At 38.5% G+C, this 18,432-nt stretch overlaps 1 protein-coding gene across 1 annotated transcript; it reads right to left on the bottom strand.

Annotated features, from left to right (window-relative positions):
- Nucleotides 1–10,920: 10,920 nt before the first annotated feature.
- Nucleotides 10,921–15,691, bottom strand: LOC115589818 (high affinity immunoglobulin gamma Fc receptor I-like). The gene is made up of 7 exons (XM_030430980.1): nucleotides 15,652–15,691; nucleotides 15,155–15,217; nucleotides 14,317–14,577; nucleotides 13,848–14,099; nucleotides 13,562–13,714; nucleotides 12,473–12,544; nucleotides 10,921–12,151 (listed from the first exon to the last, which is right to left on the bottom strand). The coding sequence occupies exons 1-7, from the start codon at nucleotides 15,680–15,682 to the stop codon at nucleotides 12,108–12,110; spliced, it is 876 nt and encodes a 291-aa protein (XP_030286840.1). The 5' UTR covers nucleotides 15,683–15,691; the 3' UTR covers nucleotides 10,921–12,107.
- Nucleotides 15,692–18,432: the final 2,741 nt, after the last annotated feature.

The raw sequence follows: 18,432 nt of genomic DNA, 5'->3' as shown, positions 1-18,432 counted from the left end.
TCATTCCTGCACGTCAATGAGGAGTGGACTTTAACCATTTACCACAATGATTAAATTGTGTTAGATAAGGTGTACTGTTTGGCTCACCTGTCTGGAGGGAACAGTTCCCTTTCACCCCCCCATGTGTTCAGTGATTTCACTTGGTGCTGTATCTGGTTTGATTGTAAAGACAAACAGACATCTGATCGGTCGGATTAGATATAGAACAACTTCATGATTGATTTTTCCAAGTTGTAGTGAAAGTGAGAGGACTTGGCAGTGTAGCCAAGAGAGGGAAACTACTGAGTTGCTAAATTATTGTTGAGAGGATTCAGCGAGAGAAACTCCGGCCGGCGTTGTCTCCAATTAACGTGGATATCCTGGTGAGTTAGCTTCACGAGTTAGCTGACTAGCATCAAAATGCCGATGTGAAACTGGTAAGTATTGTGTTACTTTTATTTCCAAGAGTCGTAAGACAAAAACCAGTCAGGATATTGAGTGTAGGTAATGAAGTGCTACATTCATAGCCGCTGCTGTAGCTCAGGTAAAGCTCATGAGGTTATTGTGAGTATTTGCATTGTTTAAAGCTGTTAAGTATGCACTGTAAAGTGTGAATGTGTATTATTTTGCAATTCAGAAGGTTGAGAGTTGTAAGGAAGACACTGAAGAAAGTTCATTTTAAAAAAAAAGTTATTGTATTTATACTGTGCTGTAAGTTATCATTTAATTTCAATGAGTAAGTGAAGAGGGACTTTTGAACTGAAAAATAACTGCTCTGCATACTTTCGTGCAGGCTGTTTTTTTTTTTGAGGGATGATTCAACTGCAATCCAGACCTTTGCTGCCTGTGGATGCTGCGGTTTCACCTGGATGCTGATGTATGCCGTTCCAAGGGGGCAGTAGAAAGCATGAGACCTTGAAATTGACTGAGAGGATTTCTAATTTTATTTGCACTTTTTTTTCCTGAGATCTATCCTGAGATTTATTTATTCATTTTTTTGGTCCCAACACTGACACTGACAATTAATACTGCCTTTTAAAGGAACACAGACCGATGCTGTGAGGCAGCTTAAAAAGGAACAATTTATTTGAAGGATATTTATTTATTTTTTTCTATTAAAGGACCCTAACTGGAAGAATTTCAAAATTTGAAAGGGCAAAGATTGGAAACTGAAAATACTGAGTTGCGCATTTAATTTCTGAATGTGGAAAATTCAATTGAGTTATTTGAGTAATTTTTTGACACTATACATACATGAAGGTTTCTTCTATCTTCCATGAACCTGTATTGTGTGTGTGTGTTGTGTGGGCTGGAGGTCTTATTGCTCTTTATAGGATCTGCTACTGCCAATCTTCTTAAGAATCTAGTAGATGAAAGAAACCTGTAGCCTGAAACCTGTACACTTTCAAAGCTATTCACAACATCGCCCCTCCTTATTTGTCTGATCTCCTTCGCATCTCCAATCCAGCACGCTCCCTCAGATCCTCCTCTTCCCTCCGCCTCACTATCCCCCCAGTACACCTCCGCACCATGGGGAGCCGAGCTTTCAGTCACTCTGCTCCCCAGCTTTGGAACTCCTTACCACCCGACATCTGTAACACCAACTCCCTCCCTGCTTTCAAAACCAGACTCAAAACCCACCTGTTTAAAATTGCCTATTCACTCCACCCCTAACTGTTACACCGCCCTACCTCTATTGTTGTTCAATTTTGTTGCACACTGTATTTTCACTGATGTTTTTGAAATGTTGTTAATTGTATGTTTCTCTTTCTTTGTATTTGGATGTTTGAATGTTGTCTTATTGAATGTTTTAAATTGATATTTGTTATTTTTATTTTTTTTATCCAATGTTTTTTTCGGATGTCCCTCTGTAAAGTGTCCTTGAGTGTCCTGAAAGGCGCTTTGTAAATAAAATGTATAATTATTATTATTATCATCAATTATCAATTATTATTATAGTTGAGTTAATGCATTTTGATGAACGTGAGGCACTGATGCTCAGAATCTTTGGGCCAGGACTGGTGCCATAGACCCTCCTTAGATAGATTACCCCCCTCGCTCAGGTTTCAGGAGTTAAATTTTTCATTGTTGATGACATTCTCAGCCACCCAGGTCATGGCAAATCTGGCTAATGTATCGTGGGCAACTGGACTTGTTTCATTTTCTTGAATACACTCCCTCAGTTCTAAATAACTGGGTGAAAAATCTTCAAGAAACTGAAACAAGTCCAGTTGCCTACGATACATCACCTAGATTATTTTTTAAATAGAACTATTACCAAAAAAGCTGAAATGATAAACCAAAGAGTGGAACTCACATTTTACACCTTGAGAAAGTTCACCTCACATTTTATTTTAAACTACACAGAAAAAAACTCAAAATGAGTTATGGATATTGGGATATGGGTACAAACAGTATACTTTGAGTTGGAGACTGGAATATTGCATTATTTTTGGGCACAAAAGATATTCACAAAACAACAAATACAGATTCATATATGTCACACTAAAATGCGAGTGCACATGGTTTATGCAGTTTGTGTATGAAATGTGAGATGAACAGAGATGACATCTTCTGTTAAAATCTTTAAATATTTAATGATAAAATCATTATCAAAAGAAATGCTAAAATCCATATAAAAGTATTTTTGGGTTAAATAACGTCATAATTGTTATATTATTTCCCATTGACCATCTTAACATGACTCAGTTGTCCACAAAGTCATGCCTCTCATTTCTACACATCCATCAGACTAACCAACCAGCTGCAGGGTGTGATTCATGGTGCTCTGTACTAAATGTTTTAACAAAGTCCCAAAGGTTAAAGTCAGGTTTAACCCAGAATTTAGCATTGCCCTGGTTTCCTTGACAAAAATCGGATTGAATTGGATTATTGCAAAAAATAAGTAGTAAAAATTTAAGTTTATTAGAAGGTTAAACCCCTTGAGATAAACCATCTTGTTTTTTAGGAGAGTCCTTGATGCCAATATACAGAAAATACAGTGCATAAAGCCAGATAACACAAATACATTCACACATATGCAGACAAAAGCTCTCCTAAGCCTAGCCACTCCCACACCTACTGATTCCCCCATAATGTCAAAATGATATACAGTAAATTTACATAGATGTACATAAATGTACATATACCCATACATAGTTATGGAGATACATTAACATGCATCTACTGCATCCATTAACTAAGTTTATGATACTTACACATTTGGTTTAGCAAGAAAATCTTCACTTCTATGATTTTTGAAGGGTAAATAACCAGAAGTAAAAAGCTTTTTACATTAGGCTGTGATAAGGTTTGACTCCTGACAGGCCTGTCTGGGCTCATCTCTCAATATAACAAATATTTAATTACAAGGATCTGTTAATCAATGTAAATGGTAATTTTCATCACAAAGTCCATTGTCATATAGAAAGAAATATGGATGCACAATATATTTATAATGTAAAATTTACATTATTGCTTATCTACAGATAATGCCATTATAGCCCATAAATATAACAGATAATACTGTCTGCTGAAAAAGTTCATATTGTGCTTCCCTAAAAGGAATACACTTAAATCACACAAAAGCATTATGATTAGTAAGGATAATAATGGATCTACAAACACCTGCTTCTACAGTACCAAACTGCTGTTGACATACTGACCTGAGTAACTGTCAATGGCTCAGGGTCAGTCAACAGAGTCATCAGTTAACGTGAAACATCAGATTGTGTTTCTTATTCTCATTCTTTGAGTTTATCTAATATCTTCATTAGTTCACTTATCGGCAGCTGCACTTTCTCCAATAATTTCTTCTTCTCATCAAGTTGGTCAATGGATGACAAAATACTTTCTTTATCCTTTAATAATTCCCCTTTTGGGCCAACGGTCTCATTCCCAAGTTTATTCTCCACTGACTGACGCCTCTTCTTGTTCCCCTTCAGTTTAGTGTCTACTTCCTTTAGCTGTGACTGAAGCTCATCTTGTAGCTTTGCTGTTTCAGGTTTCAGCATCATCAGTGCAGAAATTATGCTCTGTTTCTCATCTTCTGTATGGTGCGTGTCATTCACTAAATAAGAAAGAGAGGAAGAACAGAAATGTCATTGTGAAACTATTGCAAACATACCCTCTTACTAAAGGAGGGGAGGGGGTCATAACAGTTAAGAATATCACTCCATTCATGGTTGCCTCCGGTCTGTATTCTTGTCTATATAATATAAATAATAAACAAAAATTATATATATATATATATATATATATATATATATATATATATATGTATATATATGTATATATATGTATATATATGTGTATATATGTATATATATATATATATATGTGTATATATATATATATATGTATATATATATATATATATATATATATACATACATATATATATATATTTATATTAGGGGTGGAGCCGAACCCGAATACGGTATTCGGAAAGGCACAAATAATGTGTTTTTTACAAATACTTATTTAGAACAAATACTTTTAAAAATATTGTATTCGGGAGCAAGAAAAACATTATATCAAAAAGCTGCATTTCCTCATGAGACCGCAGTGCATGCCCGGATGAGTGAGTGAGTGACGGTCAGTAGGAGACGGGGGGAGTAAAAGAGGTGACTGACACAGGCTGCTCCACACAGCAACAGAGAAGGCTCGGCTGAGCGAAAAAAGACTTAACTGCATCACTATTTTTGTTGAATAGATTTTTGTACCTTAACTGGGTTCTGGGGGCAGTTTATAACTTTCGGGAAGCGGAGTTTGATCGGGAGATTATTCCATTATGCTTAAGGCCCCCACACACCGCCCAGACGTCCAACTGCCTTATCCGACCACTCTCCGACCACTCCGTTGCCTCTTTTCTGACCCGTTCGGCAGAAAAGTTGCATTGAACACACCGCTTCAACGTGCTGCCTACGCCACAGTAGCGTGTACGTTCTGCGCTTGCGCGAGATGCAATAAGCGGCTGGCGCTTGTGTTGTTACCCCCAATTTCCACTGGATACGTCTCTGCTGCGTTGCGTCTCCGCCACGCCAGCGGAGCAAATACGTTTCACTTTCGTCAATGTGTCAATCTCCACCAGGTCCGCTGCGCTGCGTATCCGCTCCGTCCCAGCTCCGGCAGTCCGGAGCTCTCCGGAACAGATACGCAGGACTTCTATATCTGGCGGATGCCGGAGTGCGACGCAGCAATTCAGCTGAATTTAGCACCGAGCAGACAGGAAGTCAAGCGCTAAAATAACAAACAGCATCCGGTTACCTTTCAAAATAAAACACTCGGTGTTGACACCAGTACATAAATCTCAAAAAAAGAGACAAACACAAGCTTTTCTGCTAATCCCTCGGTCGGGAACACTTCGTGTTCTTGATTTTAATAACACAGACCTGTAACTGCGGTCGTGAGTGATCATGTGATTATCGCGGGAACTCCTCTGCCTCGTGAGCCAGCTGTCTACCGTACTGCGCCGCAGCGGACTCAAACCGCAACCGGTGGAGATTGCCGGACGGCGGACAGCGGAGCAAAACCGGATCGGAGCTGCAACGCAGCGGACACGTATCCAGTGGAAATTGGGGGTGAGTTGTAAACGAGAACCTTATGCACGCAACTCTCTTTACTTTCGATCAAAACGAAACTTAACTATTAACGATAAAAAACAGCTGCATACTAAACATGCAGCGAGGCATTACCAAACTTACACAAATTAATTGACGGAACGGAGTGCATAGAAAAACAAAGCGCACACAGTATTCCGTCCCTCCCACACACCGCGCTGATTCGCCAGCACACCGCCAATCAGAACGGCCATTCAGCTGGCACACAACCAATCAGAGGATCCAATGGCTCAGACGTCCGACGGCCCTCCTCCTCAGACTTCGCATGCTCAGTCGGATCCGACAACGTCCGCGCGGCTCTGAAAGCTTCCAACACAGCTGCACACACCAAACATATATGTTCCCGACCTCTTCCGAGCCTCTCCAAACGCTTCAGACGTCCAACGGTTGGGCCGGTGTGTTCCTACCTTTAGTATTGACGTCTGCAGTCGGGTGCTCTCATGTTCGCTCTGTTTAGGTAGCTCTGTTAGCTCGGTAATTTAGACCAGTGGTTCCCAACCTGGGTGGCCCAGAGATCACAGGGGGGGTGCACAACTTTGTCTGCAGCAAGACGGAGCCTCAGTGAGTCTCGGTCCGACGTGTTGGAGCAGCCTTCAAGCTGTGTACCAGTTTTTAAATTGTGTTGATAGGCCAAGTAAAACCGGACTTATGATAAGTTATGTACGGCACGCTATTTTGGTAACATTACCGTCACGTTTGGTGCGCGTTTGGTGGAGGAAGAGACAAACACGAACTTCTCTCACGAAAGTGCCGGCAAGCAGGAAAAGTTTGCGAGCGGTAAAACACGTTCCTATTGGTGGAAAAAGGCACCACACCAGCCAATCACAAAATTACATGGCAAGACAGGTGATTTGGTTGCTGGGAGACAGGAGGAAGTTGTGGAGGGACCGACAGTGACGGTGAGAGAGTTGAGAGATGTGTGTCAAAATGAAAAAAATAACTGTACAGTCACACATGTGAAGTTGTGCTGAAAATAATGACACCAAACAAGGCAAGGTAAATAGTTTTTAAGGTGAAATATAATGGTAAAATCAAAAATAGTCAAAATGGCCAATTATACCCTGGACTGCATAAAATCCCAGTAACACACCCAATCAAAAACTCTCTATAATCCAAATTGAAACATATTTCTTGGTCCACATTTAAATTCATTAAGCTATTTATTACCAACACCCCTGTGAGGTAGGCCTATTCTGCTCTCTGGTAGGCCTATTCTGGTCGTGTGTGTGTGTGTGTGTGTGTGTGTGATACACCTGATGACACAAAAAGGAAGAAATGTATCTATATACATTGTAAAACTAGGAGAATATAGCTGTTGTTTATTTTTTGCAAATAAAAGTTTGTAATTAACCACTTTATTCTTTTAGTGTATGCGGGTTGGGGGGGCTGGCTTGTCTTGGACACAGGCAAGGGGGGCTTCAAGGAAAAAAGGTTGGGAACCACTGATTTAGACAATAGGCTGTTGACAGAGTAATGTTAACGTTCGGTTAAAAAGGTTAAAACAAGGCTTGTGTAGCTGTGTCGAATTGTGTGTTATTTTCTTTTAAATGACGTTCCTTGTTACATGTTCATGTTTCAGAATACTTACTATACTATAACGTAAATTAGAAGTGTAATGCAAAAAAATTGGATTTTTACGCCTATTTTGAATTTTACTCGAATACAAATACAAATACTTTTCCCCCCTCAACAAATACAAACCGGCTGCTTTGCACACCCCTGATAAATATATATATATATATATATATATATATATATATGACACTGCCCGGTGGCATTTAGCTGGATTTGGTCTGAATGCATCCTTACTCCCTCTCTGTTACAAGTACAGATCCCTCTAAAAGTTGCAAAGAAATATGATCGAAATCAACCTACTTATATAAACTTTATACAATACATTAAAACCATTTAATTGAAGTAACCTCCTTTCAGTAAACTGTAATAAATTATAGCATGAAATTACTTTCATATCCTACCAACCTTGTGTCCCTTCAGCTGAGGTGGTAAGCGGTGAGAGATCTTGTTTGGCTGTTTCTGAAACAAAGGGGATGATGCTCAAGTTAACTAGAATAATGTTGTCCAGTGGTTATATTTACTGTAAGATATGGTGGCAAAGTGAATGGGGTCTCCCATTCTCATTTTTGCCTTTCTTTCTGTATCTGTATTTTTTTTCTTTTGTAAGCCTGGATTAACCATTTTAGGGGTGCGATGGTCAGGGGCATGATTGTCTTGACATTGTCCTGAAGTTGCTATTCTCAATACAAATAGGTGATTCTCTATTTCAGAACAAATGAAAATAAAAATAAAATATACATTTAAATGTAAAACGTCCCTCACTTTTAATACTAATTACACAACGTTTCATTTGCAGATTTGGTTTAAATTCTAGGCTTCTTGAGAGCCAACCACACACAACACTGGAGAGCTAGTGTACCTATTTTCAGTACTGCTTGTGTTGATAATCAGACAATACTAGCACTTTGTGGCATGGAGTAAGTGTGCAGGGATTATTCTGTTTTCATTTACATGATTCCCCGATAACCTGGCACCAACATACACTTACATCTGTGTAGTCTCTGACACTAATACATGTACCCATTATGATTAAAAAATAAATCAAATATACTGCACCTATAGGAAGAAATAAATAGTATGAGACTTTTATTCAAGAAACTAGACATAAAACTGAGACTTGACTCAAATTCAATGGCCCTATTTTGTAGTTGTGTGTTGTGTACTGTATATTACCTTTCCATTTGTAACAAAAATACACAGCCATTATGAGGAAAACAACGGCAGCAACAACCGCAACAATAAAGCCATCATAGTAAAAGGAGCCGGGACAATCTGGAGAACTGGTGGGATCAGCTGAAATGATACAGAACAAGAAGGTACTTAGAAAACAGGAACACTCAGGGCAAAGTGCTACTGGCTGTCACCAACAGTAAGTAAAGGTTCTACCATACAGCTATCAGTTGACAACACTGTCCAAATTGTTTCAGATACAAACAAAGGCTGATACACTGTTATCAGGCGCAGCTTGGTTGCTGCCGCCCTTGCATGTAAAAGCAAAGGTAAAAGGCACACTTTGTTATAGGGAAATGAAATTTCAGTTCATTTCAGTATTAGCTGCCATTGTATAGCGCAGAGGGACCAGCTCCAGTTCACTGACAGAGCCTTCTTCTTGACAGGGAACTGACTCCTGAGAACATGCATATTATTGTGTGCAGATGCAGAAACATCACTGCACACCGATACTCACTGTTTGAAAGGACGTTTTTTTGCTCTTTCTGATTTGATGACACAAATTGTGATCAGTAATATCATCGGAAAACAGACAAAAATTATATGAGAAGCATCTTTTAGAATATCTTTTTAAAGTGAATTGAGAATATTCACAAGCGTTCCACATGATTTAACACTTCTAGTAACTTACGTACAACTCACAAACTGTGCCTGACATTGTAATGTATGTGGTATAAGTCATTGATAAATAGGGATGCACCAATTGATCGGCCAGTGACAGGAATTGGCAGATTTTCACGTGATCGGCCATTACCTGCGACCTGCCGATTAGTAAAAGATATGCCAATTTTATGCCCGTCTTAATGATCTTGCGTGTCATGTGATCAACATTGCGCAGCATCGGCACCACATGTGCACGCCACATGTAGTAGAGTAGACCTCATGGATTACAACATGACATTACATGTCAGCTGTATGTAAATTCTTCATCGTGAGTGAATAAGACAATAAGTATACAATATGAAACACCTGCAAGGACAAAGTTGGGCGTGAAGGGATAACACCAATCTCATCCAACACTTAAAACGACATCACCTGGCGGAGTTTGCAAAGTTTGACGAAGCTAGCAAAGGCCAACACTTGGGGGCGAAAGGTAAACGCCAAGCTACAGCTAGGTCAAGCTACATCAAGTCAATCTCCTCTGCTCCTTATATGAACACGTACCTATTGGTGGAAAAAGACACCATAACAAGCAGTTAGCTTAACAAGCACAAATGGACACTCTTCTGAAATATGACTAATATTTAAGCACGTTGAATAAGTGAAAGGCGACTTTTTAGCCCCCACAAGGAAGTTATGTTCATGGATTTATAACTCACAAAGGTTCAAGTCGCTCCACTGTCACGTCTCATCTACGTGCACGGTGGAGTTCTCTGTATCTCTCTTCAAAATCAGACCTTTGCATTGCACCCCATTGGAGTTTAGAATTCGGTTCTTAGCGAGGGGCTTTTAATTTGAAAGTAGCGACCGTTCATGGAGAGAGACAGAGCAGAGCAGCGAACAGAGAAGAGGCTTTAGGCTCAACACACTCACACACACACAACACCATATTACGTATGAAATGCGTACGGCAGATAACAGTGGCGTTTTTCTACCGCCGTTTTTTGACATCCCTTTGCACAACAGGAATTTATTTATTCATTAAAAAAACACACAAAAAGGGCACTTTATAATAGGAGGTAAAAAGGGCAGGGGCTCAAGCACCCCTTGGGCCTTATGTGTGCACGTGCCTGCCTCAGACGTCCATTTTGTGAGGTCAACCGTCAATATGTGTAGGCGTCTCACCCCAACATGGACAAACCCATGCTGTGCAGCATTAAAAAACAATTAAACATTTACTAGCTGCATACAAACCTCTAACAACTCTCATACTGCATGTTTACATTCAGAGTAATTATGTACAAAAACACATTTTTCTAAAACTGACGTTTTGTTGTAATTCTTATTGTGAACCGCCTATAATATGAGACTTGTTTCTATTATACTTTTTAAAAAGGGGGAAAAAAAACACACCTCGCTAAACTTTGCTGTATTTGTTGTTGGGCTTCAAAGTGATATTGCAGACAAGAAAATGACTCAAATTTCAACTTAAAACTGTTTTGTCATTCAAATGACTATCATTATCACTTGTATAGAATTTGTACCCTTGAGATGAGAAAAATACTGTTGAGTTTTTATGATGGACCTGCTTAAGTTACAGACAGCTAAATCCTTAACATGAAACATTTATGAGAACATCAATACTCTTAGGAATTAAATGATAAAAAAGTAAATTTTTTCAAAATGTCATACCTGTTGTTCATGTCAACGATCGCCTCACTGCGGTAACGTAAGCGGCAGTCAAAGTCCTCAATGCATGAACTTTGACGCCGGCAATCTGTAAAGAGAGGCCTGTCCACCTGATGTCTAAAAGCGCTGCCAAAGCAGGACTAAAGATCATGAAAAGAATATTACTGATGCCAGTGTTCCAAAGTGGAGATGATTTATTGATTGCAAATAGAAAAAAAGCCAAAACGTTAAAAACTAAAAGAAACAATACTCAACACGTTTCCATTCATCAGATCACAGGGTAAAGAACCATTGATTATTTCATTGTTTGAGTGCTTCATTAGTTTAAGACACACCTTCTGTTTTAAGCCACTCAGTTGTGGTGGAAAATGCAAAATCTTGGCCGCAACGAGTCAAACCGTGTAGAACCAACTGGCAGAAGTGATGGACAAGTGGCACATGCAAGGGTGTATCAAAAGCAGCAGTGAGATGTGGGAGGATAAGCATGTTGAGTTAGCAGCTAAAAGCTGATCATCGATTACCTGGACAACAACATTCTCTGTGCTGTGTTTTGCTGTGAAACCAGACTGAAACTCTTCTGAGTTTGTTTGTGCACAGATTTGTACATACATTAAAATCTACACAATATGTCAGTTTGTGTCCAAATCTTGGAATTCGACAGACTGCTGACAAAATAAAGTGATTTAAAAAATGCACTACTGTGACACTCAGTTGAACTCGAGCTGAGCGCTTTGTTTGAGTTTAAATGTACTTGACCGTGGTGAGAAGTCTCGCTGTTAAAAACACTTCAGTGATCAGATCCCAAAGTAGCATCAACAAGAGCACGTGTGTCACAGTCATTAGCACATATTTTTTAAGAATAAGCGGTCACTTAAAATGTGACAGTTAAACCACACTGTTCTATCTGCTCTGTTTGATCACATCTCTGAAGACGCTGTTTATAAGAGTGGAGCTGCTGCAGCTTTTAAATACACTCACTGTGGTCAGCAGCCAGCACGCTGCTGTTAGAACAGCCACTGACACCGTTGCTGAGCCAAACACCCCAAGATTAGGACAGAGGACAATGAGCAACATGATCCTTTTCAGATGCTGTGAACGACTTGACAACTTTTACATTGTCAATTCAGGTCAACTGCCTTAAAGTCTGTTTCTATTCAACTGTTTTTATTTTCAAATTGCACATAAAGTTATCAAAAATGCTGAAAAGCAGCTCTGAACATAAATGCATTCCTGACTCGTGCTGATACTGCACATGGTTTTATAAAACAAGAAGCCTCTTGAAAAAGACAAAGCTACTCAAGTCATTAAAACACTATCAATGATGGTGAGGTAATACATGCAAGGCTTTAAAGTGATGGAAAATAACAAAACAACAAAATAAAAAAGGCACTGGTTCACATCTTCCTCCTTCCTTCAGTCAGCCGTTTCTGCTCTCGGTGGCCTGTAAGACACGCTTCCTGTAAGGGAATACAAATCGTATTTTAAAAAAGAAGCATTCAGTACAAGAGATGGACTGAAACTAATTCAGTTACATTCGGGGGAACACAAATTAGCTGTAGCGTGATAGTGTTAAGCTTTGCTGAGACTTGACAGCCCTACAGTCATCATATTTTAATTTCTATAAAGTGAAGGAGGTACACAAAGTGCTCAGTATATTATGTGTTGTGTTGTTTATTTGTAAACTAGGAAAAGCAAGTTACTCCCTCACTGCTGCAGAAAGGCCAGACATACAGTGACTATTGAGACATTAAAGGAAACAGATGCTGCATCAGTCTTACCTTGAGTGTAATAAACTGAAGAATAAACAGCACTCTTCTCCGGTGCACATGGCCTGGTAGTTGATTTGGACACTTTTGGTACCGTTTTGGAAACAAAGAAATTCAACTTCAGCTTAATGTGTCAGTAAATGTCTTCTCCTATAGTGATAAAGATAAAGATAGATAAGATAAAATTAAAGAAAAACTTTAATTAAAACCTGACTGCAATCTCCCTGTAAGTCATGTTTTATGTACGAATGATTGAAACATTTACATAGTTGCATGTTTGTTATATTGTTTATATCAAAAAGGTATATTTAGGGTTCCTACACCCCAGCTGCAGATGGTTTTATGTTGTATGGCTTTTTCAAAATCGTCCATTTCATAGTTACTCGGTCAGCTATGAAACGTGTTGTAAGCAGATGGCTAAATAAACTCACTCAGGGGCTGTCTTCTTTTCTGTGTGTGGTTTACTCATGTGGTTTATAACCGAGAGGTTAAAATTATCACCTGCATCTATAAGTTCTCAACCAGAAAAAAACATGCCGTGAGAAAACTGGCAAGCTTGTGAAGTTAAGCATGTGATGAATTATTGTTTATTGAGCTCTCCACATTTATTTATTTACATGTTTTGAGCCAACTCGTTCACAGCGACAATGCTAAAACACTGAAGCTTAGCATGTATAATATCTACCGTGTTCTGATTTATAGTGTTAAAGGTTGTGATATGAACTACCATGAAATCTGAAACGTTCATGTCCCCGTCTGCAAAAAGTGTTGTGATTTCCTAACTTCCTGACCAAATGCCTGACAAACTGGTTACATTTCCAACAGCCTCAGCTGTTCTTTGTGTTTTGTGATTATCAGTTACTGTTAACATGCAACAATTTCACGTATCAACCTCTTGGTGGCAGTAGTGGAAATGTCATGGAATCATTATGATCCATCATCTGGGAACTATTACTTACATATAAAAACAGATTTGCATGGCTATCATTATATGATGATATTATGTTATCAATCATAAATTAATTAAATGATCAGAGCAAGAAGTGTCTCCTTACACTAAACTCAACAGCCTTCCTTTAATCTACAGCAGTGAACAGTTACCTCTGCTGGGGCCTCCTTCAGTTGTGTCCTCTGAATCTTTGGGTTCCCGGCAGGACAGTAGTCCAAACACCAATAGCAGCAGGGCGGGCAGTAAGAGCAGGGCGAGGAGATCCAGGGAGTGACTATGGATAGGGGGAGTCTCTTTATCAGGTTCTGAATAAAACAACATAAAGAACATTCTTTATCGTTAAGACGTAGAGTTTGCTGTAACACAGACAGCAAAAATAACAATTACAAATCGGACCTTGGTCTACCATGATAGAAACAATCATGTATGTACACTTACGCTCACTTCTGACAGCCAGAAGGCTTTCTGGTGATTGTCCAGCTCCAGAGATGTTACACTTGTAAAGGCCTTCATCTGATGTGGAAACATTGTAGATGGTCATGTTCCCTTTATAGCCAGTCCTGATTCGGCGGCCATCTTTATAGAAATCAGCGATGAGTTCAGCGGAGCTTTTCTTCTTTTTGCAGTACAGGGTCACATGGTCGCCTTCCTTCACAGGTAGAACAGGACTCTCCAAGATCACAGAACCAGCTGAACAAACACATATTTCATGGTAAACGTACAGTATGTTTATGTAGACTTTTTGGGCTTTGCAAATCCTGACGTTATAGGTTTTGCAGGTTTGACACATCGTTCAGACTTCCTCTACTGTGTAAATGTGTGATAAAAATGCCTTAATCATGTATCAATCAGATTTCATTGTTCTGAAATGCATCCTAATATATATTGAGTCACTGGGTAAACATACCACTGATAGTGATGTTGACAGCATTGCTTCTTAGTCCATCTCCATCTTCACACCAGTATCCTCCACTGTCTGATGAAAAGGCAGGTTTAATGGTGCCAGATCCTGCTGATGTCACCCAGTTAGAAATGACTGTTGGGGTGATTTCAGTGAGTGTCCTCATCACTTTCCATTCGCCTGAGCCATCAGACTTACAATTAAAAGAGATGGACTCGTATTCAAAAAACTGCAGTCTCTTTGGGACAATATGAAGAAAAGCTGCACCTAAGAAACGCAAGAGATTCACCTTTTAAACTCTGCTGGTTATGTTACAGAAATTAATACAATTCATAAATTTAACAAAACACAGTTATTTGTATAGAATTAGTATGCATCATCCATGCAGGTTGCAGAAGCTGTCTGAAAGTAGAGCACAACACATGATTACTGTAGTTGAGGGCATAAAACTGAAGAAAATAGACTTGAAGCGTAAAATATCTTTTGGTTACTTTTCTAAACTTGCACTGTACTTCATAAAGCACGAGCCATTATGCACCCTGCTTCTACAACTGTTCAGATATTAATAGGAGTGCATGTGTGCGATGGAGAATATGAGGCGGCTGGCTGAGAAAAACAACATGTACGTTCAAATTTCTTTTCTACTGTGCATATAAGAGTGGGCAGTCTTAGGTTAACAGTGTGTGTGCTTTGCTTTCTTTTACAAATTGCCTTTAAAACAATTTGTTTCAGTGTTTTGTTTGAATTCTTTACTATCATTAATTTCATTTTTAAAAACATGTTTTTTAAAACATTGGTATTGAACTCAAGAGCAAAATTCTTAATTGAACTAACTGCTGCTTACCATCTTTATGAGCACAATCGCTGTTCTGAACTTGAGCACCCAGCACCATCAACACATTCACCACTGAAGAGACAAAGGAAGAGACGTGTGGATCGGACGTAGATGATTTTACATGTAAATGAATTTCTTTTTGGAAAACTATGTATTTTGCTGCTCTGTTGATCAGCATCGCTTCAGTATATGATTAGATGTCAGTGGATTTACTTGACATAGTCAGTTAGAAAAAATAGACTGAATATAAATATGTATACTGTAATAGTAATAGTGCCCAGCTTTATAATAACTTCTCAATAACAGAGCCAACAAAGAAATGTGCAGATATTTTAGCAAATGGATTAAAACATCAGTACAATGCATAAAACACTTTACGGAGACAAGCATTTCTGCTGCAAATAAAAATAGGTTTGATTAAAAAAATAAAGCATTGCGTAGAATACTTTAGCTTGTGTAATACTTTGTTAATCAATTCTTGCACAGGAGACGGACTCAGTACTCACACAGTCTGATGAAGCGAGCTGTGACCTCCATGTCCTCTTTCTGTTGACTGTCTGAAAATCAGACTGAAATGCAGAGGAAGTGAATTTTAGTTGAGAATTTCCTCTTCCGGTGGAGATTATTTCTGATGTTGACACGTGTTTGTCTGTGACTGAGTGAGTGACGCAGTTAATGTATTTGTGCAGACAGTCAAGTAGCACCCCCCCATTGGCTGATGCCCTTTCAAAATGAATAGGTGTGAAGAGTTGTTACATCACCAGGGGTGGTCTCTTCCTCGCTGTATGCAAATAAATACAAAGGCTACATAACTGGTAGAAACCGATATGTTTTCTACACACAGAAGGACAAAGCTTCATGCATAACCAAAAGTAAAAAAGGATTTTGTAGACGGCATTTCTCCAGTTGATAAAGTTTCTGCAAACTGAACAGAACACAAAACTGATCCATTTTTTTTAAAGGAGTCAATACTTTCTTCTTCTCAGGAGTCAAAAAAAGTTAGTTTTCTGTGTTTGTAATATGAGAAATATTTGCTTTTTTAAAATGAAATGCCTCGTGTATATTTAATGTAATTGATCAAATCAGTTAAAACAGTGCGTTTCAACAGCCGTTGGGATCAAACATGCATATTAGAGCCACCATTTGTGAAAATTGGCATCTTTCTTTTTGTGACAAAAATGAATCCATGCAAATATTAAAAGAAAAAAAAAAACCTCGTGAAATATTGTTTGAGTTATTGACTATCTAAAGTCCTTTTCTGACAGAACAGAAATGTGTTGCAGATGCCGTTGTCCGTGTTGTTTAACAGTAAACATCAGCTGACTTATATTCCTGCTAGAAATGTTTGTGTTTTGGAAAGAAACCCATAAAGACTGCCTGCCATCAGTTCTAGGTTTACATTTAACTAGCACACTGTACTTGTAAGACACTGTAAGTTTTAGTAGTCATTTTTTCAGATATGTGTGTCTCTCCTACTCAGTATTACTCAAACACTGTTTCCATGCAAAAACAGAACTGCAGAACACACATAATCTCAATGTACACATTGAAATCAAATCAACAGTTACCTTTCTCTACCTATCAGAAACCAAGATGACCTCACAAATTGAAGAGCAGTGGCTCAAGGCAGAGAATGACAAACTGAAGGACATATTACGGAATAATATCTATGTGACACCTGAAGGACAGACTTGAGATTAGCCTACGTACTGAACACAGAAACTATCAGAGATGTCAGAGGATGTGATTATTAAAACATAGGTGATGAATAATGATGAGCAGAATGTAAGAAAAAGGTGAAAATGTTTCACGCACAAATAGGGGATACAATCATAGCACTTCAATGTAAATAATATGGTTTATTAAAAAGTTCTCTCACATCAGTACAGTACAGCTTAAAGGCGCCCCCTGGAGTTTTCTTGTAAATGAACAGTTCTGTTTACATTTAGTGTTCTCATGTTGTCAACATCATTATGCTCTAAAAACATGTTCAATTTCTTTCCCCACTACACACTAGCAAAGCCAATTTTTCATTTTTCTTTAAATTGTGTAAAGGGTTTATTGTTTACTAGCTTTGTTATAGTATGGAACCATGAGCAGGACTCTTAGTTGTGTACACAGTGGTGTTTGTGTATTGTGGAACCACTGAGACCTTTTTAGGTCTCCAAAATGATTAAACTAAGAGTTCACAGGGGTCAAATTCCCCCAGGTGGTGTTGTTGACCATACTGAAAACAAAAAATTAGTTCACCACTCACAATTACTTGGCCATATTTAATTTGCAGTTACAATCTGCTAGTCATACGGATAAATAACATTAGACAATGATGTTTTCACATTAAGTTTATAGGAACAGAGATGAAGCAGACATCTTTGCAGCGTTGTTGTTCCTAGTTTGTTCCAAGTGCATCTGAGTGAACTCATGGAGTGTCATATGTATCTGAGTTCTGAAAAATTGGTCTTAATGAATAGTTACCTAAACTGCAGCTCTGATTCCACTCGTGTTCTGCAAACTGAGGCTTGATTGTACTTTTAAAACCCTGTAAGAGGACTGCAGCTGCTGCTGACATGCTTTTTCTTTGCAGACATTGTAAACGAGGTGTACTGTTGTATTCATGTTTTATAAAATGTTAATATGTACTGTATCAAATTCCTCTTATGAACACGAACAATGCAAATTCTGATTCTAATAATTGACTGATCCATTTGTTTGATTCAACCATTATTAATATACAACACTCTACACTACCTTCTTTGTACTGTCTGAGAAATCTGAGATTCTTATAGCTGCTAATTGTTGAAGGCAGTTGACTGTCGAAGAGTACAGAACAGTAAAACCCTGGATTGATAACATTTGAACACCGGGGGGCAGCACTGAGCTGTCCTTCACTTAGGGATGGAACACAGAGGAGAGAGTATATTTAACAATTCTAATTAAATGATCAGGAGAATTTAGTATTTGTAACATATTAAAATGTCCTAATCATCACCAAGTAATCATTAATAAATAATTCAAAACGTTGCACATTTCCAAAATGATAGAGAAGTTTATTTGAAGAGTTACAGTTGCTGTAACTTTTAGGTTTTTGATTCTTCCAGAGACAGGCTGATCATGCAAACATATTATTTGACATTGTATTACACTACTAAGAATTCATGAAGTGGAACAAAATCTTCACCACATGCAGTACACTCACTGATAGTCACAACAATACCAGCTGTCCAGTGATGTAAAACTGCAAAAGCAGAGAGAACTGGACTGTTAGGGAGTGTACCACTGGGGAGTGG

This window comes from Sparus aurata, chromosome 10 (assembly GCF_900880675.1).
Source record: "Sparus aurata chromosome 10, fSpaAur1.1, whole genome shotgun sequence".
Lineage (NCBI taxonomy): Eukaryota > Metazoa > Chordata > Actinopteri > Spariformes > Sparidae > Sparus > Sparus aurata.
Note: the sequence above shows the minus strand (reverse complement) of the source record. Positions and strands in the feature narration are given on the sequence as shown.